The sequence below is a fragment of a genome, unplaced genomic scaffold (assembly GCF_019419815.1).
Source record: "Pyrus x bretschneideri cultivar Hongxiangsu unplaced genomic scaffold, Pyrus_bretschneideri_v1 Contig1, whole genome shotgun sequence".
Classification (NCBI taxonomy): domain Eukaryota; kingdom Viridiplantae; phylum Streptophyta; class Magnoliopsida; order Rosales; family Rosaceae; genus Pyrus; species Pyrus x bretschneideri.
Genome location: NW_025999390.1, coordinates 7,455,317 through 7,476,935, shown reverse-complemented (window position 1 = coordinate 7,476,935; position 21,619 = coordinate 7,455,317). Strand labels below are relative to the sequence as shown.

The 21,619-nt window shown below is 37.4% G+C and overlaps 4 protein-coding genes across 5 annotated transcripts; 2 read left to right on the top strand and 2 right to left on the bottom strand.

Moving 5' to 3' along the window:
• LOC103946698 (phospholipase D alpha 1) lies at window positions 1-4,306 on the bottom strand. Its single transcript, XM_009357461.3, has 5 exons — window positions 4,248-4,306; window positions 3,826-3,962; window positions 2,743-2,799; window positions 776-2,630; window positions 1-562 (listed from the first exon to the last, which is right to left on the bottom strand). The coding sequence occupies exons 2-5, from the start codon at window positions 3,913-3,915 to the stop codon at window positions 132-134; spliced, it is 2,433 nt and encodes an 810-aa protein (XP_009355736.3). The 5' UTR covers window positions 3,916-3,962; window positions 4,248-4,306; the 3' UTR covers window positions 1-131.
• Window positions 4,307-6,978: 2,672 nt separating this feature from the next.
• LOC103946697 (ethylene-responsive transcription factor SHINE 2-like) lies at window positions 6,979-8,524 on the top strand. The gene is made up of 2 exons (XM_009357460.3): window positions 6,979-7,318; window positions 7,562-8,524. Exons 1-2 carry the CDS (start codon window positions 7,158-7,160, stop codon window positions 8,133-8,135), a joined length of 735 nt encoding a protein of 244 aa, XP_009355735.2. The 5' UTR covers window positions 6,979-7,157; the 3' UTR covers window positions 8,136-8,524.
• A 1,883-nt stretch (window positions 8,525-10,407) lies between these two features.
• LOC103946696 (RNA-dependent RNA polymerase 6) lies at window positions 10,408-16,390 on the bottom strand. 2 transcript variants are annotated; one of them, XM_009357458.3, is made up of 3 exons: window positions 16,201-16,390; window positions 12,379-15,118; window positions 10,408-11,512 (listed from the first exon to the last, which is right to left on the bottom strand). In XM_009357458.3, exons 2-3 carry the CDS (start codon window positions 15,094-15,096, stop codon window positions 10,637-10,639), a joined length of 3,594 nt encoding a protein of 1,197 aa, XP_009355733.1. In that variant the 5' UTR covers window positions 15,097-15,118; window positions 16,201-16,390; the 3' UTR covers window positions 10,408-10,636. The 2 variants fall into 2 exon arrangements, with proteins under 2 accessions (XP_009355733.1, XP_009355734.1); XM_009357459.3 differs by having other exon boundaries at window positions 12,379-15,114.
• A 2,432-nt stretch (window positions 16,391-18,822) lies between these two features.
• Window positions 18,823-21,544, top strand: LOC103946695 (SPX domain-containing protein 1). The gene is made up of 3 exons (XM_009357457.3): window positions 18,823-19,244; window positions 20,436-20,562; window positions 20,886-21,544. Exons 1-3 carry the CDS (start codon window positions 18,948-18,950, stop codon window positions 21,326-21,328), a joined length of 867 nt encoding a protein of 288 aa, XP_009355732.1. The 5' UTR covers window positions 18,823-18,947; the 3' UTR covers window positions 21,329-21,544.
• Window positions 21,545-21,619: the final 75 nt, after the last annotated feature.

Sequence of the window (21,619 nt, the reverse complement as noted above, 5' to 3'; positions counted from 1 at the left end):
TGGACATTAGACTTTTATTTGGATATTATTTGCATACGTTTTTGTACACGAACTAACATTGCTAGTAACTAGTAGGAATTTACATTTGAATTAATCAACTAGGAACTACACTTTTAGAGGAAACACAACATCTAAGTGGTGAGGATTGGAGGAAGGTAGTCAGATTTGGTGCCGAAAACACGAGCCTTGGTATCGGGAAAATATTCGAAGCCAGGCAGTGTTGTTAGAGCTCCATTATTGCTTACCACAATGGGGTAGTGGAGAAGGTGACCTGTAATGTCATAAATCGTGTCGCTCGAGTAAAATTCCCAGTTCCCTTCGGCAATCTGGTTCACTCTTCGGATGCATTCCAAAGATTCTGGATGCAAGAAGGAGTCGTCAACCACTTTGAGGTGCTCATACCATAGTGCTAGCCTGAAAGCATAGATCTGGCCCCTGGCTGGGATTGTCGAAGCTAAATGGTTAGGTTGGAATGCTCCTATAGCAATCTCAGAGTCCCTTGCCCCATCCATTGACCTTTGGTTTATGTTGGCAGATCCAATGATTATGTATTCATCATCAACTAAAAAAAGACATATGTTAGAAAAATTACTTTAATCAATATTGGAACATAATGACTAGTAATCTGTGCGAGGTATCTAACATGTTACGTTGCTAAGCCGTGATTCAAGACCATAAATTCTGACGTGCTATGACATGTTACTAGACCACGAATTAGGACTGTTCATTCTAACATGCTAGTTCTAATGGAAATATGCGGTTATGAGTCACTTACCTATCATCATTTTTGAATGCACGTAAATCATGAAACGCCGGGCCTCTTGAGCTCTTTTGTAATCGGTGTCTGGCTCTGGAGTCTCGGGAGGTTTATATTCTCCATCCATCTCCAACTCCCGGTTGCCGAGGCAGAAGAATGTGAGATAATCCTTAGGGTTTGCATTTGAGCCCTTTTTCTGAAGGGCTTCTGAGATATCAGTGTACATCATCTCCATTGTCCTTCTTTGCCAATCCAATATAGCCTGAACAGAAGCACTCTCAGGCATACCTTCTGGCCACATTGGGACAACAATGTAGACGCTGAACCTCTCTCCGACTTCAATTTTGCTAACAATCTTCAGCGAAAGCTCCTTCGGTATAAGGTGTAAAGCATTGATATCCTCATCTCTAATGTCTTTTGATCTCCATCCAAATGAACTTCCAAGAAAATACTGATTCTCAATGTAAATGAAGTTTTTGGCTCGCCGGATGGCATGGATATAAGCGTCTTGAATGCTTCGGTCGATGATGTTATTCTTCCCACTCACAAGTCCTATTTGTGTTGCTTCAAGAGGCTTTTCAGGAAAGCCAAAAGCAGCCCCATTGTCAATGGACCTGAATAGTTGAACGTTCCATGATTCGTCGTTGTTTGAAAACACATCTTGTAAAGGGTGAACTGTGATTTCTTCAAGTTTGCCTATTGGAATTAAAAACTTCTCTCCAACCTGTTTTTTCCACCTCTGCTCAAAGTTGTATAAGACATCCCAAGCAACCGGCCCTTCCAGTTTACAATGAATGTCATGCCAGGGCTCCCTTGGACCACCTTTCCTAATTGAAGAGCCTGCAAAGTTGGGCTGATGGAAATCATTCTGGTGGGTTGTGCCTAGGGTTGCAAACAAGGGATGTTCTTGAGTATCATATCTTCCATCACAAAGATCAATGCCTCCGACAAAGCTCACAATCCTCCTCTTTTGTGATCCTCTGCCTGATATCTCACTGTCCACCACAATCGTTTTTTGATGGTGAGTAAACATTGTGGCAGTCTGAAAACCCTGAATAATGCTTTTCCCTACATCAGGGTTCCGAGGGCATAAGAAGCAATGCACTTTTGTGTTTCGAAAATATTCTTCGGTTTCTTGATCATGAGTTGTCATCAAACCATCCTTCTTCAGCTCCTCAATAGAAGTTCTATCATCCCAAACAAGCAAAAGAACCAAAACGCCCTCATCAGCCTTCCTCTTAAGAAGCTGCCCTAGTGTAATGTCATCTTTTCGCCTTCTTGGGTCCCTTAACAAGGTTATTTGAGTGTACACAGACCACCCAGTTATGTAAATAAAGTATCTTGCATTAGTGATTGCATCAAAGACGTCCTCCCAACATCTTTGCGGCTCATATAATCCGCCTAGGGGCATAGGAATATGAGGATTAAATTCATCTGCAATGTGCGAATCTTGGTATAGAGTAACCCTACAACCCTGCCTTTGATTGAAAAACGTCCGAGGAACACCTTCATACGTAGGGTTTCTAATCCCAAGTGACCAGTGAAAATCTTCTGCAACACTGGAAAATTGTAACTTGACATGAATTTTAGAATTACCATGGATGGGATTGTGATCTTCATCCAAAATTTCAACCCATCTATCCGCCCCATAACCCTTGAGTATCTCCTCAACTGGTATATATGCTCTTCCAATTAGGGTTGCCCCAATGAGATCATCATCTTTGACAGTGAATATAATGTGTGAGATGTTGTGGGCACAGTAGATGTGAAATTCTTCCCCCCATTTCGGTTTGTTTGGATCATTTACCATTCGTGTACGCCCGACCCTTGCCTTGTCTAGATCAATTGTTGCATAGAGTTTGGATCCAACAATCTATATGCAAAATGTATATGGTAAATGTCAGAGTGAATTATGCAGAAAAGTATTAGTTTTGGAGGAAAATGAACTTGATATAAATATATTTGGCAAGGGATGTATAATATACCTGCTGGGGTCGGCAAAACACTAACTTCTTGATTTGAGTTGCAAACCTTTTAGGTGACTTTGGTACACCCACAATGTCAAAAGTAAAGGAAGAAAAAATATCAGGTAAAAACACTTGAGCAAAAGAGAAATTAAGCATTCAAATACGGTCAAAAGTTTGAAATATGAGACATTATGCATCGTATTCCAGTACAATTCGTGGAAACAAAAGTTACAGTTCACCAGATTAATTTGCATGGCTATTTTACTCATAAAAGATGATGCACCAATTTTTGTAGCAGAGGATTTGCAGGTAACCAAGAAAAAAAAAAAAAAAAAAACAGCATAAGAAAGGATAAGAAAGATTTATGAAGGCAAAGTCACATGCTCACAGGACATCTCTTTATCTTGTATGGGATGAAGAGGATTTAAAGTTAAGAAAGTTTTGGAGAAACAAAATTTGCCACATTCTTGGAGGCATTATAATATGTTTGGTACAACTTGGGGATAATGACTTTATAGTTTAGTCAAGGATCAAAAGCTTTTCTCAACAAATATTTCATACATATTATGTTGAAAGTATAAATCTCAGATTGAAAAAAAAAGAGATTTTGCATGTACTTATAAGATAAGATAGTTCATGTGTAAAATCCAACAGCTACACGTACACTACGTCCCCCGATTTATGTTGTCCACATAAGATGACGTGTTAATAATGAATCTCACATCAAGAAAAAGAGAAAACTTGAAATCATCAAATTTGCATAATATTGTTTTAAAGAAGTGCTGTGAAAAGTCATTTGGGTTTTATTGTGCCACCTCGTTCTACAACTTTGCAACTATATCATACCAACAAAAAAAAATTATTTACAACCATATCAATTTTTACCCTTTTACATGATTTTGAGGGGACAACAAAAAATAGAAAAAGTATAAAAGAGGCAATTTTCCTTGGTCGGGTTATGCTCTGTTTCCCGCATAACCACTTCTTATGCATTATAACAACATCATACAACAAAAAAGTGACATCCAAATTAACTAGCTCAAATAGATGATGTACAGAATTAAAAGGCTTCGGTTCAATCGTGCTGAAAAAACAAGGTACCTTGCACAACAAGTTGAACCCGCATCCAGTGTCCAGCCTATCAACTTCATATATTGTTGCATTAAGCATCCCATGAAGCAGACTTGGCATTGTATTTATTAACTTCCGTGACTAAAACTCTTTTGGGAATTGCTCGCCTGCAACAAAACATAAAGGTAAAGCATATGCATGTATATATACATACATTTATAAAAGAATACTATATAGCTTCAAGGAAGAGTTAAAGCAACATAAATTGAACAAGCTTCTAAGGATTTTATCTTATGGGCAAAACTTTAACGAATGTATATAATATATATATATATATATATATATATATAGAAATCCTTTAATAAGAGAGATCCCTATTTTTCTAAAAAAATAGAGACATTCTCTTAACCGTTAGATTTGACCATAATGAAATTATGTGTATAAAGACTTACGTGGGCGGTGTGTATGGTATTGTACAAAAGCTACTTTGTTGGGGAGAGATTTGACGAGGTTTTGGAATAAATGATATACATATAGAAAGAGGGAGGTAGGGGGAGAATCTCAGTCAGTTTGTCTAGGAAGGAAGGGATATATCTGCATAAAATTCAAGCTCGAATAAGTTCCTTCTTTGCTTCCAAGGTGCCTATTGTGCACCTTCCAAGTCATTTGGTGAAGATTATGTAAACCAATGTACTTTATGTACAAACCAATTTAATGTATTAATTAATTATGGAATATGCCAATGTAACACATTATTTTAAGCCTGTACTAGTGGTTAACGTCATTTTAATTTACTTTACAAAAGAAAATGAAGCAAAAAACGTTTTGGGCTAAAAATTAGATTCGGGCCCAGAAATATAGCAGAATACCAAATTGGTGCGATACCATTATTATATCATGCAAACTTAAATTCTACGGTATACCGAAATTTTGGTATTGCCGTATCAAAAGTTTGATATGGTAATTTGTACAAAGGTTTGGGTACAATAATCATATCGAACCCACTTCTAAATTTACTAACTACTTGTTGCTTGAGTGCTAATGTAAAAATGTCTCTACCAATTTATAAATGGACAAATTTAATCGATTGGTTTTATGAGACGGACAAGGATTGTCTGCCCTCCCACTTCTGGTGCCCTCCTATGCTCTCCTGTTTATGTTGTTACAGTTAAGCCACGTCAACATTTTATATTACTATTCATTTTTGTCTTTACCTCTATAAAAAATTAATATAAAATGTTGACATAGTTTAACCGTGATCATACAAAATAGAAGGATATGAAAGTGCATCGAAAGTAGGAGGACAAACAATCCTTATCCTTATGAGACGGCAATTGATTCTGTGTTGGAAAGAGTAAAAAGAAAGTCAATGGGAGTTAGTCAATGGGGAAGAAAAGTGTTGTAATGTGGTTGGATTATGATAAGTTCATGGTTGAATTTTCTTTAACGTAGTAATAAAAAGAGATTTAAAAAAAATAGATATATTAAAAAAGTAGTTATAACAACAAGCACGCAAACAAGATATTTTTTTTCAATGGACTCTAATAACTCACACAATCAACCAAACTCGGAAGAGGATCCGGTCAAGATTTCTTTCATCAAAGACCTATGATTAAGTGATTCAAGATATTAAAATTTGATTTAATTGCTACAATTATTATAATTTTTAGAGAGGTCTCCTATTTATAGCCATTGAATTAAATTTCAACGGCTTGGATCACCTGATCCTGAACCTTTGATGGGAGAGATCCGGACCATATCCTCTTCCACCAAACCCTAGTTCTTGGTATCTCACAACTCTCACAATGTTTCAAAGTGTTTCTCTTGTATTTCATTTACAAAAAAGAAAACCCTGTAGTCCTATCTACAAGTAGGTTTTAGGGTACAAAGGAATCCTTCTAAGTAAGCTGATACCCTTCTAAAAGAGGAGTAGGATTCTCTTTCCTTCAATTTCCCTGTTCTTCCCTCCCGACATCTCACACTCTCCACTCCGTCTCTCTATAAAAAATGTCAACACAATATGTTGATGTAATTTAATCGTGATCGTTCAAATAAGTGATGAGAGAAGAGTAGGGAAAAAAAGAAAGAAGATAATCCTACTCTTCCGAAATAAGAGTTAAAAAAAAAAAAGAAAAAAAAAAAGAAAACTAAATCACGAATCGGATAGGTCGTCTAGCTATCACGACGCATCGCCCAGCACCAATAAACACGCATGAAGTCTCTGCCTGGATCCGACAAGTAGGCAGGCCGATCAATCCTACGATATTCTACACTTGCTTCCTTCTCGAGTTGCTACTTGCTATTCCAATACTGAATGCATCTGCATGTCTAAAGCTTTCAAGAACCTTTTGCAACAATTAGATGGCGAGCCAACTTGACAACAACATCCTTTCATTTATTTAGTCCGGAAGATAGTGTTAAGCCAAACATGGAAAAGGGGATCAATAATTCAAGCCACGCTACATGATAAACTGAAAATAGGTCGAAAATTCAAAGCCAAACAATAAATTTGGACGCCAAAAGGTCAATAATTTAGAAACCCTTGTGGTCCTAGAAGAGTAAATAACCAATCCGGAGTCCACAAGAGTCTTTTGAGTCAACCCCTAACCAAACACCTTAATGCCCATCCGAGGAAAAAGAAAAGGTCTTCAGAGCACTTCCAGTGTTGGTAGGTCTCCCGGACAACTGACTATTGCATCCCCTTTAGTGAATAGTAATTGCTTTTAATAAACAGTAATTGCATTTTGCATCTCCATCCCTAAACTGAATAATCATAGCAATAGTCAATAAAATATTAGTATTTTTTATTTTATAAAATAATAAAAAATAATTTTATTTTTTATTTCGGATATTATTTTTAATCGGTCTCATTGTATCACGTGTCATTAAATAAGAAATTACAACACAAAGTATTTGAGAAAATATAAAATTGTGGTGTAAGTTGAAGATAATGATAAGATATTTATAGAAAAATTAAATCATTTTTTATTAAATTTTTACATTTTTTTTTTAATTTTATGCCTCGATGACAAAAAACTGCACATAACCGTATACAAAACCCCGCTCATATCGTGAGAAAAGAGGCTTTAGGACCAGGATTTTTTTATTAGAGTAAACAATATATGATTTTATTTTATTTTTATATTTTATTTCTGTTGGTAAGAAATAGTAAATGCAATTTCTTTTTGGCCGGGAGAGGGAGAAAGGATCATATCATGACGCTCATTTCCTTTTGTTCCAGTTGTCAAGAACCTGAGGGTGTTTATAATGGCTGTGCAGGTGAATGACTTTATTGCTCACACTCTCTCCCTCTTTACTACGTTAGACTTTCCGACCTAGCAAGCCACCGACAGTCCTTATAAATGCCTGTACTCTTCCCTCATCACTCTAAAATCTCATATCCCAAAAACTCTCTGTGGATATTTCTCAAAAATCATAAAAACATGGTACAAACAAGGAAGTTCAGAGGAGTCAGGCAGCGCCAGTGGGGCTCTTGGGTGTCAGAAATTCGCCACCCATTACTGTAAGTTCACCATACTCTCACATTCTTCCATTTAATACTTCATCCACCCCCATATCATCATTTTTAACTCCAAACACTAACAGTCGGATGGTAACATGTCAGACTGTCTGACGAGAAAGAATCTAGTAACATAACATGTCAGATTAACAGCGCTACTCGATCACCATGCTATTGAAATGATTCTTACTTTCTCCATTGTTTTTGTTTTTTTATTTTTTTGTGTGTTGTTGTTGATGGTTTTAGGAAGAGGAGGGTGTGGCTAGGGACATTTGAGACAGCAGAGGCAGCAGCAAGAGCATATGACCAAGCAGCAATTTTGATGAACGGACAGAATGCCAAGACCAATTTTCCGATATCAAACAACAATTCCGACCAAGAAACGAAACCAGCCAGCGGCCAAAACACTCCATGGTCTCCGAAAGCACTTTCCAAGCTGCTCAGCGCCAAGCTCAGGAAATGCTGCAAAGACCCATCTCCCTCCCTCACTTGCCTGAGACTCGACAATGACAATTCCGACATTGGGGTCTGGCAGAAGCGCCCTGCTGGATCGCGGGCGAGCTCCAATTGGGTCATGAGGATTGAGCTTGGGAAGAAGAAGAAGCAGAGTTCTGATCATGATCATCAAGAGGAATCACTGTCGTCCTTGACGTCATCATCAAGTTCATCGTCAATGGTGGGGTTGATTGAGGGTGGAATGAGTGAGGCAGATCAGGATGAAGAGGATAAACTTGCAATGCAGATGATAGAGGAGTTGCTGAATTGGAATTATCCAATGCCTTCAGCCACAAGTAATGTTCACGAAGGAAATAATATTTAAGGGGAATTCTATATGCCGGAATTCTTAACCGTTAAGTTCTTGATAAAAAAATAATAATTGGAATTTAACAGTTAAAAATTTCGAAGTATAGAATATTTCGAAGTACAGTAGAAATATCGATAGATATTACCAACCAGCTGAGCTGCTTGAATTCCTAGTGTTATTAGTCCTCGAAGTAGGGAGGCAGTTAAGTGCTCAATTTGCAGCTACGTACAGTAGTTAATTAAATCATAAAATGCCACCACACTGTTGTTTTGTGATTGGTGAACAAATTGTAGAAAGATTTGTAGATATTTGTCAATTATGTGTGTTTGGTTGTAGCAATACTTGGTTAATTTCAGTATTTGTATAAACTACATCTATATATTAACTCGAACGATATTATATTACTCTTAAGAAGTTACTAAAAAGTGGTTTGGGTAACAAGCGAGCATGCCTACGGTTCCAAATACTAGGAACCGAAATCAAACCGTTATTTTAACTTTTGGTCTGATTTCAAACCAATGGAAACCATTTCAAAATTGCAAAAATTAACCGTTCAATAGAGTTCGGTTCAATCCGTATTTCTGTTTGGTTTTCGATCCCAAATGCCCAACCCTACATTATTATATGCACATAAATAAATTCTGCCTAATCGGAAAACTCAAGAAAGAAGGAATCACAAAGCACACAACTTGTTTATTTACCTGCTACTTTCATAGAAAGAATAATTGAACTTTGACTTTGTCCAGTACATTTCAATTAAAACCCTAAAAATGATTCAATTACTTCAAAAGATGAGAAAAGAATTGTGAAGATTGTTCTCTGGTTGTACTTACAGACAAATGCAGAAATAGAAACACAGTAAAAATAATTTGGCTCATGAATGAACTGATGATTTCCATACATAGGTTAAATCTAAATTTGGTGTATAAAGCATCTCTACTATCTGTTTGAAAAAAAATGAGATTCACATATATTGGTGGACTCTATCAAAGATGTGATACAAATCTGATACGAAAATAATATTAATTATGATTAATTATTTGAAAATAACATCTGTTTAAGCAGTGTTAACATCACATACCCATCATATTTTTTGTTTCAACATCAACTTAGAATTTCTAATTTGATTGACAAGCATATATACCACATGCTTGGACAATTTTAGATTTCTACCGCAGAATATCTGAAGAGTTATTTTACTGTAAAACATATTTGTCTTCCCAAAAAGAAAAAGCTCTAGCGGTAAATCCATTAGAACCGAAATTCTGGAGTTTTTAGTTCCCTTGGGTAAAAGGTTGTGTTTAACAAAGATTTACGAGGAAGGAGACATTGAAAACACAAGTGCAAAGAGAAGCTCATCATGTTGTGAATGACGAATACAATACCCGAGTTTCATAATTCAAATGAAAGGAAAGAAACCCAATTTCCTAAACTCTTCCCAACGCATTCATGGATTTTTCTTCCACTAATTCAGAGGGAGAAAAAAAAAAAAATGAGAGTCGAACTCCTGTCGTAAATACCAAAATGAGATTTTTTTGAAGTTAATCAACTACCAATAGTTGAAGAGGTGAAGAGAAGCAGATGTGGATTTTTCAAGGCAGCGAAATAGGACAAACACATCCAGTGGTGTGAATTAGAAAGAATTAAGACCACATGAACTGCCGCCCAAACGTCCGTTGGATGACAAAGCTAAAAGAGAAGGGACTGCCCTTGGGTAGGTGGGGATGGTCAATGACCATCAATGCTCCATACATCAAAGAGTACTAATTAATGGGTTTTTTTCAGTGCATGTGATTGTCGTCAAATGGGAAGTTAACGCAGATGTGACAGTGATATTTGTAGTCACAGATAAATTTTAGCTTTAGTTTTGCTAGCGTCATTCGTGAGCGAACCTGCATACGAGAAAATTTTGGCTGTCGCTGCATTCTAATTTCTAACCCCACCCGCATCAATGGTTAGAGTCACTCACATGGACTCACGTGCGTGAGCACATACTCTGTTTCGTCGTGGATCCGTGCAGAGTCTCGGAATAGAATCAATGTTCTGCTTCGATCGTTTTTAGAGTGTAGATTGAATGGAGTAGTAACTACTCTGTTAGAATAATGTTGATGGATTAGCTCGATAATTACTGGGGTGACCGCTAAATTTTGAATTTTCTGGTTTGAAAGAAACCATTTATTTTGAATCATTTAAATTTGAGATATTAATTATTTTCTGGCAAATGACAAATAAAACTGAAATCTTTCAAATCCCAAAAGTAAAAATAAGAAATTACAGACTGTAAAAGTAGGAACCCAGAACTTCTATTTCGGTTTGTTTCTGAAGATATCAACCAGTAGCTTCAATGAGTCATACTTCCCAAGGAGAAATCAAAAAACACAAGATTAAACATAAAACTTAGCTAATAAAATTGGCAGAATGGCCTTGTCGCCGTGATGTTTAACGGAGAGACATGGGACAACTCTCAAGGGTTTCCGGATGCCATAATAAACGGCTCTTAGGTCTTCCAATGCTGGTCACATTCGATCAGCTAGGTACTTCGACAAAGAGTTGATAGGCTTCGAAGAATCAATATGTTCCACTCCGCGGCGCTTGATCTTGATTCGTGCAAGGTAGTCGGCTGTAATCCAGGCAAAGCTCAACAGCGCCACATTTCCAGCAACATCTGGCTCTTGCAAATGGATTGATCTTTTCACCCATTTCGGGTGGTAAGTCACCTGGTACCATGCCGATGCCTTCTGCTCATACAGTATACTCCTCTCATCATCAGTAAGAGATTCAATATTTGAATCCCTATTCTCAAAAACTAGCCTGAATTCTTTTTTAAGAGCACTGTAGGATTGCTTCAACCGCTCCTTCAGCTCTCCTTGTTTCTTGCTGTTGGATTTGGGGATGGACCAAACATGCCCAGTAACAATCTCTTCTTCTCTCTTAACTTTGTATTGCCCCATTAGACCCTTCACCTGGCCATCATAAGAGCACTTTTTCTCCCACGCATCAGCTATAAAATCAGTGGCTCCAGGAATCTCCAGATCCATATCATATGGGATGTCACCGGGAGTATAATTCAGCTCCAAAGAGGTTGCCATTTCTTCGTCATAAGCATCTCTAATGTGGCGATACAGTCGCCCCAAAATTTTAGTTGACTTGTACGTCTGGTACTCCTCTTTCCCCATGAAATCAGGGTACATCTTTGGCTTTAGATGTGCTGGCAAGGCAACAGTCTTTCCAGTTTTCGGAAAATCAACTGCTAATGCTGCATACTCAGCTAATAGAAGGCAGTTCTCATCCATAGCCCCATAATCACTACGGTCAGCATGAACCACATGTGCATTGCATATAGCCCCTAAGTTCTCATTCACCATGTTTTTCGCAAAAAAATTTATAATATCCTGAGGTATAAACATAATGACGGTAAGAGAATCAAAAGATGTCCATGAAAAACTTTGGGACCAAAATAAAATAGTGTAAATCAAACAAGAGAACACAATTTATTTAGAATGTAAACCTAATAAATGAAGAACAAACCACAAAGGAAACATCACTTGATTCACTTTCAGACAATACGTCATAATTCTGCCACATCTTGTTCATATAACCTTTCCATCAATGGATTAAGTAGAAGAATAGTTATCTTGTACAAAAAAGAAAACCCATTTGCCAGGAAACTTGACATTGACAATTCATGTTGATAGAATATAAAACAATTATTAACTTGCATTTCATGTTGCTAGATATATTGTAGGAGTGTGAACATAAAATTCTGTAGTCCCCATCATACCAGCTTCAACTTCTAGGAATAACGCTAAACTGAAGAAGTTTATGACACGCATCCTTAATAGTACAACCATAACCAAAATGGTGGCATCAAATGTGTTTCCAGGGAATTAGTTGATACACGCATCCTTGATGGTACAACCATAACAAAAATGGTGGCATCAAATGTGTTTCCAGGGAATTAGTTGATAGAAACTTACTCCTATAGAGCATAAAACAAAACAACTCTTGTGAGCATAAACTATACATGATATCAGACTGATGACACTATCAACTCTAAAAGAAAATTCACATATCTGATAGACATGCGGTTTTATTAATCTTTGTTGTTGAAGCATGCAAGATAGTGAAAATGCTGTTTGTCTAAGAAAAGAATGGCATATTGTCCATTATAGAAAGCAAGCATGGAAAGAGAAGACAATTAATCATGTTCCAAAATATTCACAGAATCTTGAAGACACCCAATGAAAAGGGCAAGTACCGTCTGAGTTATAGGACGCCCATGAGGTTTGGCTTCTTGAGGATCATACAACATAGGAGTCCAGCTCTTCTTACTTGGGGGAATAAGATCTTCATCCCAAGTAACAAAGTAAAGGTCCCCATCGAGGTCACTTCCAGAAGCTTCATTTGTGTGGGGCCTATCACCCTTCCGAGGGAAAAGAATGCAATCATGCAAGTGGTGTAACTCAGGGGCATCAACTGCTTCAAGAATCCTTATATCTCCGGGATGAAGGCAGGGATTCTTTGCTATCACAACAAGCCCCTTAATCACTTGAAGATTGTTCTCAATCTTATCAAACCTAGAGCCATGATTGGCAAAACAATTCTGTAGCGACGGGGTAGACACTCGGACAAAGCACTGGCCTTGCTCAAGTACCCCTAGCTCATCTAGACATCCCATAAGCCATCTTCCAGAAGGAACAAAAATCCTAGCCTTTTCCCTAAGGCCCCAGAGCTGAGCAGCTCGTATACAGGTTAACATGCCCCGTAGATGAGGTTCTGTCTGGGGCTTGAAACCAGCACTCAGCATTATGGCTGCTGCATTTCCTTGCTCAGCGCAAGAGCCAGTGAGAACATCAAATGCCACATCCGTGTCCACAAGCATCTGGTTTAACCTTAAAACCATTCTCTCCTGCATTCTCCAGAATATCTCATCTGGAACATCCAGTGCAGACAGTAATGTGATAATCTGCCTGTTCAGAAAACCCGGCTGCAACCTAGTCCAAGAACAAATTTCCAGTATAGTATGGCATGACTCAAACTTGTTCATACTAGGCCTTAAAGAAAGCCGGTGCCCATCACCATTGGATGGCCAACAAGCCACAACCCCTTTACAGCCAGCATATCTTATTTGATATGCACAAGGTGGATCTCTGTCAAGTTTCAACTTCTCAGCGACTTTCATTGCAAGGTCAGGAGTAATCTTACCAATCCCATCAGAAAAATCATACTTACCCTTCTTGATATCTGGAAGGGCAAAATTAACTTCACTTAATGGAACATCTACTGTTGCATATGTAGACGAAAAGCATAGGCCCATCCTAGCAGCACATTTAGCAATATTTTTGTTGGCGAACTTCCCCATCCATGTTTTGATGTCAAGGATAGTAATGTTCATGCCTTCAGCAAAAAACCAGGCAGAACGGTCCCTCAATTGATTGGATGAGAAGGCCAAGAAAGAGTACTTACGACTACACAAGTAAAAGCCGTCAGTCAAAATTGTCTTCACCCTTTTGAATACATTTGTCTTCTGAGGAGAGGCGTTCGTCATAATTTCCTTCACAATAGGAGCAACATAAGAGTTCAGAACATGAGAGTTGATTGTCTGCATACCTTCATCCATAAAGGTAACCCTTAAGAACCGATCAGCAACTTCCTTATACTTTCTAAGAACCCTATTGGAAAGTTCAACCTCTGGTGGAAGACAATAGGCTTTAGTTGGGGTGATAATCAACCTCCTAACTTCAGAAATGTCATCCAATCGCTTAGGATCCTTGAAAAGCTTGGGGTTCTTCAGCAACCAATCTTGAACAACTTTCAGTCTCTTACAGGCATCAAATTCTGGGTGCTTGTAAGTGCACAAGTGCTTCAATGCAGCCAAATTAACCTCCTTTGGTTGGCTCCTCAGTAAATCAAAGAAACTGTCCGACAACTGGTGCTGATTAAAAATGCCCTTGTGCATTACTGCATTAACCAAGAACATTATCTCAAACGAAATATCATCCTTATAATGAATACAGAAGAAAGGATCTGAAGCAGGCATTCCAAAATCAGGTTCGTTTTGAACCTTAGGAGGCCTTTTGAGGCAAACCTCCCGCACCCTGCATTCTCGAAGATAAGCCATAGTCCTCTTCAACTTTGCACCATGTCGGGGGGGTATTGAAACTCTGTAGCAATTACAACGCCCAATAGCCCCACTAGGAGTAAAATCTGTCGTTCTAATCCAAGGATCATCATCATCCAACAGATTAAATGGGACTGATTGGTCAATGTCATCATCAGCAGTTCTATACGAAACCAAGGGTGATGAAGCCAGCCGCAACAGAATTACATGATATGCAGTATCTGTGTATTGCTTGATTTCGGAAATGTCTCTTACCAAGAACTCTACCATAAAATCGCATTTAATGACTGCATGCTTCCTTATCCCTTTAAATGAAAATGCAATGTCTCTGGTAAAACAAAATTTGCATGTTCCATCAAAGGCATCCACAATAAAGTCAACACCATAAGCGGGTCCTCTCCAAGCAACAAAAAACTCATCTTGATGAACTAAACTTCCAATCTCGACACATACATCAGATAACTTGAATGGAGTTTTATCCCTCCTCCTCCTATTCAAGAAATATGGATTCTCAGGGCCCAAACTTACTTTCAATGGTTCATTGTTGTAAAAAAGTTGAGAACGCCCTGCTGCATCCATAGCAGAAGTTACTGACTCAGTCATGGCAAAATGCACAAATGCATGAGGCTCCACCATGATATAATCATTTGTTCTTGCAATATTTGAAGTATCAATGAGCTCAAAATTTGGAAAGGACTCTTGAGGGGTCCAAGATGTTTTCAACCGGCACCTATATACAAGCCCAATTTCATCTTCCAAGTACGTTACAAGATCGCTTGCCTTCACATGTCTACCAAATCCACCAAAACTAAGTTGAGTTACCACTGTGCTAGTTTCACTTGCTTCAGATTCCATTTTCTCTACAAATATTCACTGTCTGACACAAAAGAAAATGACAAAAACCAGATCAGTACGCCTGATACAAATGAACAAACATTTACTTGAGCAGAATCAGCAACATAGATTAATATTCACACAATAATTCAACCACCAAAGTCACCATCTGGTAACGAAGAACTCAAAAAAGGGTCCTCAGCAACCATGACCAAGGAGGATGGGAAAATTATAATCTTCTGTTTGACAAAATCTAAAGAAATATAACACACAAAATTGTAACAGACTCATACCTCATTCACGAAATCCTTGCTGATTGGAAAAGAATGTTGTGCACAAACCCAAAGATTAAGGTTCCAATCAATCAGTAAATCAAACCGAGTGGAAGAATAGCAAACACAATACAAAACAACAATGTGGTTTGGTGTTGGGTTTTCCACTCAAAGGAAAAGACGGCAAGAGAGATTGGAAGCATAAATGGTGTAAAGCAAAACAAAAACAGTGATCAATATGTCTGGTTTAGTGGTTTGGGGACAGGGCTTCCACAAGATGGGCGCTCCCACACCTTCCTTGTGTATCTCATAGTTCAATACACGCATACAAGACAGAACGCAACGTATTGGCGAATCGCCGTGGAATTCAAAACATCATATGTTACCAAATGAAGAACACTGAAAACCCATTAACCTCAACTAATTGAAATCGAAAAAAAACTCCATCTTCCTCTTTAGCCCCAAGACAGCGATCTAGATTCATTAACCTCAACTAAAAAAAATACATAAGTGTTCGCTTTCGATTAATCTCCTACACTTTTGTAGCAACATGATCAGATTCATCAGAACAACAAGTTCCATTTTTTGCTCAGAAAAAAAAACAAACTGAACAAATTGTTATCATACACACTTACAAAAACCAAACTCAATTTCCACTGTCGGGACTTAAATTTTCTGAGGAAACTGCATCCGATTAGAACGAAATTCCATTTCATTGATACATAATTACAACCAGAAATCTATCAGACCATGTACATACAACCAGAAACAAGAAAAGCCCAAATTTTCCCCCACATTTCCTCGGGAAACAAACACAAATGAACAGAAACTGAGGAAGAAAAGCAGCACTGACCTCTTGAGTTGGAGAAGAACTCGGAGCGAGACAATATGTGAGAGAGAGAGTGAGTTATGTGTCTCGGTGGTGGAATGTGGGGGGGTTTATGAGTGAATGAAGGAAACGTGATCTTGCGGTATTGTGGCTTTTTGGCTTCCCTTCTTCAAGAAGTTCCCGCTTTGTGACTCTGACTAGAATGGAAAAAGGAACGAAGTGTTCGATGAAAGTCACATTGGAAATACTACAACTTATATACGACCAGTTTATACAAGTGGTGTTTCGGTCAAATAATATAATGTTATATGTTAAAAAACGTAAATGTAGTATTGTTTTATTAGAACTGGATAATTTAAATTGCACTTTTTTCTTTGATAGAGGGATTTTAGGTTTGAATTTTGTAGACGGTGAATTCGATACCAAATTAACTTGCCTATTGTATGGTTTAGCTAAACACGTCCTCTTCTCCGTGTAAATTATGCCGTGTACTCAAAAAAAATTGTGCTCCTCCCTTCAGAATTTCGATAAAAACATATAAATTTTTGCAAAAGAAAATGTGAGTGATTAGAAAGTTAATCAAAATATATTTTGAAAAACAAACAATCAAATTAAAAAATAACTAATTACCACATGCGTATGTACCAAGAATCTCTTTCTTAAAAAATAATAGTAAAATAATTGTAACCTTTCTATCTCATGGGGTATCACTTTGTCCAATCATAATTAAAATTCGATTTTGATAATTATCATTTAAATATTTTTATATGTGTAACAGTAACATTAATCAAATTGAGATCCTGAATATATTACAAAAAATTGTTAATTATATTTATATATATATGGATGACTAAATCATTTCTAATTTGGTTGGTCTTCTGCACATATAATATCAAGTAATTGAGAAAATAAAAGAATCAATAATTGATTTACAAAATTTGCATAGTTAATACGTTAACAGCAAGTGAGTGGATAAAACAATCAACGGTGGACACATGAAGTGGATAAAACGAAAAGCCACGTAACGTTATATTCACAATAATTAATCTTTGTAGTAATGAGGTTTAAAACTTGGCCTCTAAGGGTGCGTTTGTTGCACCAAACAGTCTCGGACTGGACTAGCTTCAGGGACTAAGCTGAATTGGCTTAGACTAGACTAAGCTGGACTAGCTTAGTGAAGCGTTTGATGCAGTGTCAGACTAAGTCACAAACTATATTTTTTTTGCCAATTTTAATTCACTTTTGCCTTAAAAATTAAACAAAAAGTAATAATTAAAGGGCACTGAAGTATCGAAATGAATGGACCCAAGCAAATTTTCTTTCCCCTTCCTTCCCTTACCCTTCCTCGTTTCTCTTCTCCATCATTTTCTCTCTATCAAATTATGCATCCAATATCTTACTTTTCTTGTTTAATTAAGAGAATTTGTTGGTTAACCATTTGCCAAGCCTTCAGAGATTCCAAAAAGAAAGGTAAGCCTTCTAGTAACCAATTAAACCTACAAATCCTTGAAAAAAAAACCCATAAACTAGAAGAAAAAAACCCACAAACCCAGAACAAAAATCGATTTACTAAGATTGCGAAGCAGTCATGGTGGAGATGACCCAGTCAATGAGGAGGTAAGTCGAAGGCAAAGCCAAATCAGTAGCTTCAAAGCCACAACCATGACAATAACGAAGCAGCGAAGGATAAGAAGATGGCAAAGATGACCCAGTCGACGAGGTCATCGTCGGAGATGAAGCCTCACCCAAAGATTGTGTCGTCGAAATCGACGTCGGGGAGGTGATTCAAGCAGGACGAAGAAGTTCTTAGCTAGTCCGATGGTTTTCAAGGGGACACGCCAAGAACGGCTAGTGAGGTTGTTAGTGAAAGCGAGTCCTGGCTAATCCCATTAAAACTAGTCCAGCTAGGAAACAAACATGGGAGTAGACTAATCTTTAGTCTAGTCCAGTCCAATGAACTTTAGTGAGAGGAAACAAACACCCCATAAATATTATTATTATCATCGGTATATTTACATGAAGAGGTGAGATAATAAATTAGTTGTCGACTCGCTATTTTCACATTTCGCTATTTTTCACATTTGAATATAAGATTTCTCACTTATAAATGAATAGAAAGACCGATGGATTATAGTTTTTTTTATCATCACTTAAATATGACTGAATTGGACTATTTGTCCTTTAAATTGGCACAATTGAACTTTGATGTTTGACCAAAAATTCATGAATATTAATCTCTAAACTTGTCACAATATGAAATAATAATGTTATTGAATAATATCTTTAGAATTGCCGTCCAAAACAAAAGAAGAAAAAAAAAGTGATGAAAGTTCTTATAAAGTTGCTCAAATAGACCCTGGATTCGCACAATGAATTTAGGACAAGTTCACAATTAATACTTAGTTTTTAGTTCAAAGATCAAAACTTTTAATTGGACTAAAATTTAATGTTCCATTTGACAAAAAAATAAAAATAAAAAAATTGTTCCAAATATTTTTTTAATACAAAAAAGGATTAAAAAATACCGACCAAAAAGAAATGAAAAGATAAGATAAAATACGAAGTCCTTAGCTTTCATAGTTAACAGAGGGAATATTCCCCATAACCCACTTGACGAATATTCTAATTCCGCTTCTAGATATAATCACCTCTCCGTCCTTCTCTCTCCCCTCTGTCTCTCTCTCATCAGACCCGCACGTCGCCGTTGTTGGCAGAACATCTCGCCGGAAAATTCCCAGAACACTTCGGGCGTCGCGGTGTAGCGCGGGAGCATGAAGTTCTCGAAGAGCCTCGGCATCCTGATCGAGGAGGCCTTGCCGGAATGGCGGGACAAGTTTCTGTCGTACAAGGACTTGAAGAAGCAGCTGAAGCTGATCTACCCCAAAGACGGAGACAAACCTCCCAATAAACGGCCTAGATTGTCCGACGACGACGACGATCGTGCTGACGGCGAGGGCGGTGAGGTTTCCAAGGAGGTAACGGATTTCGTGAGGTTGTTGGAGAACGAATTGGAAAAGTTTAATGCTTTTTTTGAGGAGAAGGAGGAAGATTACGTTATTCGATGGAAGGTATAATTTCTTGATTTTATTTTGAAATAATTATCTAAGAATACAATTCTGATTTTGGGAATTACGAGAATTTGTTGATAAATTGAGAGATTGGATTGCTGCTTGCGAATTCGGAAAGTTAACGTTTTTGTTTGATAATTTTGGTTTAGCAGATAGAAATATTGTGTCTTTGATGTATAATATTGAATTGGGATGAAATTGATTGGTTTTTGCATTGTTTTAGGACATTGTTTTGCCGGAAATTTTGGTTTCAGTAGCAATCTTGTAGATTTAGGTATGTAATTTGATTTGACTAGCCAATTTTGATGCATGTAATTTGGTTGAATTGATCCCGAAATTGGTCTTCTGTTTGTTTCAGAGCTCCATTTGACTTAAAATGTCGGGTTTTGCAGCAATTGGTACAACCACTTAAGGCATATAAGAACTTATCGACATTATATCAGTGTTGTTAAAGAAAAAGTATGATTTGTTTGATATATATCTGTCTTGTATTCCGCAATCCACTGCCCAGAGCATTCATGATGTGTCTATCTACGGAACATGACAAAAATCTTTACCTATATTCGCAACATTAATTGCCGATGAACTTCTGTGGTCTTTTTTTTTCTACACATAATTTGATGCAGGACTTTCCTGGCTGCTAATTTGCTAATCCTTTTGTCTCCAATTTTGTATATATCATCAGTCAAATGCGGTTTGTTCTTCAACCCTTTATCACCTGAAGCAGTATGTCTGTATTATAAGTTTGATTAGCTAATTGAATTTGGAAAACTTAGATCACTTTTTTATTAGCTAATTGAATTTGGAAAACTTATCACTTTTCTTTTTTGTGACCGTCAATTTAGTTTTATTGTGTCACACAATTCTTCTATGAGTAATCGCCTTACACAATATGATTAAGGGAGAGCATGACATGCTTCATGCTTTCGATAGTCTTTGACCAAAAGCACTACTGTAATCATTGGTATTGATGCTTTGTTTGGCATGTTATGATGCACAAGTATTACTCTTTTCTTCGCCAAGACTTAACGACTTCTATTAATGAACTTGCAAATACACTTGGCCCCTGAGTTTTCTATGTATTTCTTTGGACCTGCCAATTGGCGGAAAGTGTGTCCTAAGATGCAGAGGCATTGCGACTTTGATTATTTTTTAATTTGTGTACTTTCTGGTTCTGATTTTGGAATACAGGAGCTGCAAGACAGGGTAGCAGACGCAAAGGATTCCAATGAAGAGTTGATGAATGTAGGGAGAGAGATAGTTGATTTTCATGGAGAGATGGTTTTGTTAGAAAATTACAGCGCCCTTAACTATACAGGTATACATCTTTATCTTGTGTTTGTGTGCAAAACTTGTAAAAGAGATGCCTGGTCTTGAAAAGATTAACATTCTGGTTGTGCACGATCGTGCATGAGACTACCAACTATTGAATCTCTTATTGTTGTAATTGAAAAATAGTAATTACAAAATATAACATGTTTATAAAGGTGTAAAGCCCAATAAAACTCAACATGGGCGAGTTCAGTTGAATGAATGGCTAATATTGATAAAGGAACTTGTCAATCTTATTTTAGTTTTCCTAATTGTTAGAATCTTGAACCTGTGCTTTTTGGTGTTTTTTGCTTCCTATTTCCTCGACAGGTCTATTGAAGATACTAAAGAAACATGACAAGCGAACTGGTGCTCTAATTCGCCTTCCCTTTGTCCAAAGGGTCATGCAACAACCATTCTTCACTACTGATGTACTAAACAAGCTTGTAAAGGAGTGCGAGGTGATGCTCGATCATGTTTTCTCCAAGAATGACCCATCAGCCCCATCTGAAGCAACCGAAGTGGAAGAACGGTGTGAGTCTACGACTGTGACTGAAAATAGAGATAGGATATTTAAAGCGCCTACTGAACTTGCAGAAATAAAACAGATGGAGAGCGTCTATGTGAAGCAAACTGTGTCGGCATTGCGTGTCTTGAAAGAGGTACGGAGTGGAAGCTCAACTGTGAGTGCCTTCTCATTGCCCCCTTTGCAAATAAATGTGATGGAAGAGGATTTGAAGAATATGCCTGTTTTAGAACAAGTAGCCAAATAAATGTTTTGAAAAATTAGGGATTGAATTTCCTTTTGGTATTGAATTTAGACCAATCATAGATACCAATTGTATTCTCATAACGGTGGGATCGAGCCTTTGAAATCCCATCCCTTTTTACCCTGACCACTGTTTGCATGTCAAACTGAAGTTAACTCGTGTGAAGATGATTGTCGCCCTATCTTATAATTATCAATTGTTGCCCCCTTTTTATGTGAATTTTTAATTTTTGTACAAAGTTTCAGAATTTTAGTTTTCATTGCCCTTCCGCTAATTGTCATTGTGACGGTATTC

What these genes read in the sequence shown, in the direction of transcription:
- LOC103946698 (XM_009357461.3), bottom strand. Translation starts at nt 3,915, where the DNA reads ATGCCAAGTCTGCTTCATGGGATGCTTAATGCAACAATATATGAAGTT. An exon ending in TGTTTTGCCGACCCCAGCAG is followed by an intron (nt 2,631 to 2,742) that starts GTATATTATACA and finishes TTTTGCATATAG; the next exon opens with ATTGTTGGATCCAAACTCTA. An exon ending in GCATTCAAAAATGATGATAG is followed by an intron (nt 563 to 775) that starts GTAAGTGACTCA and finishes GTCTTTTTTTAG; the next exon opens with TTGATGATGAATACATAATC.
- LOC103946697 (XM_009357460.3), top strand. Translation starts at nt 7,158, where the DNA reads ATGCCTGTACTCTTCCCTCATCACTCTAAAATCTCATATCCCAAAAAC. An exon ending in GAAATTCGCCACCCATTACT is followed by an intron (nt 7,319 to 7,561) that starts GTAAGTTCACCA and finishes TGATGGTTTTAG; the next exon opens with GAAGAGGAGGGTGTGGCTAG.
- LOC103946696 (XM_009357458.3), bottom strand. Translation starts at nt 15,096, where the DNA reads ATGGAATCTGAAGCAAGTGAAACTAGCACAGTGGTAACTCAACTTAGT. An exon ending in GGCGTCCTATAACTCAGACG is followed by an intron (nt 11,513 to 12,378) that starts GTACTTGCCCTT and finishes TTTATACCTCAG; the next exon opens with GATATTATAAATTTTTTTGC.
- LOC103946695 (XM_009357457.3), top strand. Translation starts at nt 18,948, where the DNA reads ATGAAGTTCTCGAAGAGCCTCGGCATCCTGATCGAGGAGGCCTTGCCG. An exon ending in ATTACGTTATTCGATGGAAG is followed by an intron (nt 19,245 to 20,435) that starts GTATAATTTCTT and finishes TTTGGAATACAG; the next exon opens with GAGCTGCAAGACAGGGTAGC. An exon ending in CAGCGCCCTTAACTATACAG is followed by an intron (nt 20,563 to 20,885) that starts GTATACATCTTT and finishes TTTCCTCGACAG; the next exon opens with GTCTATTGAAGATACTAAAG.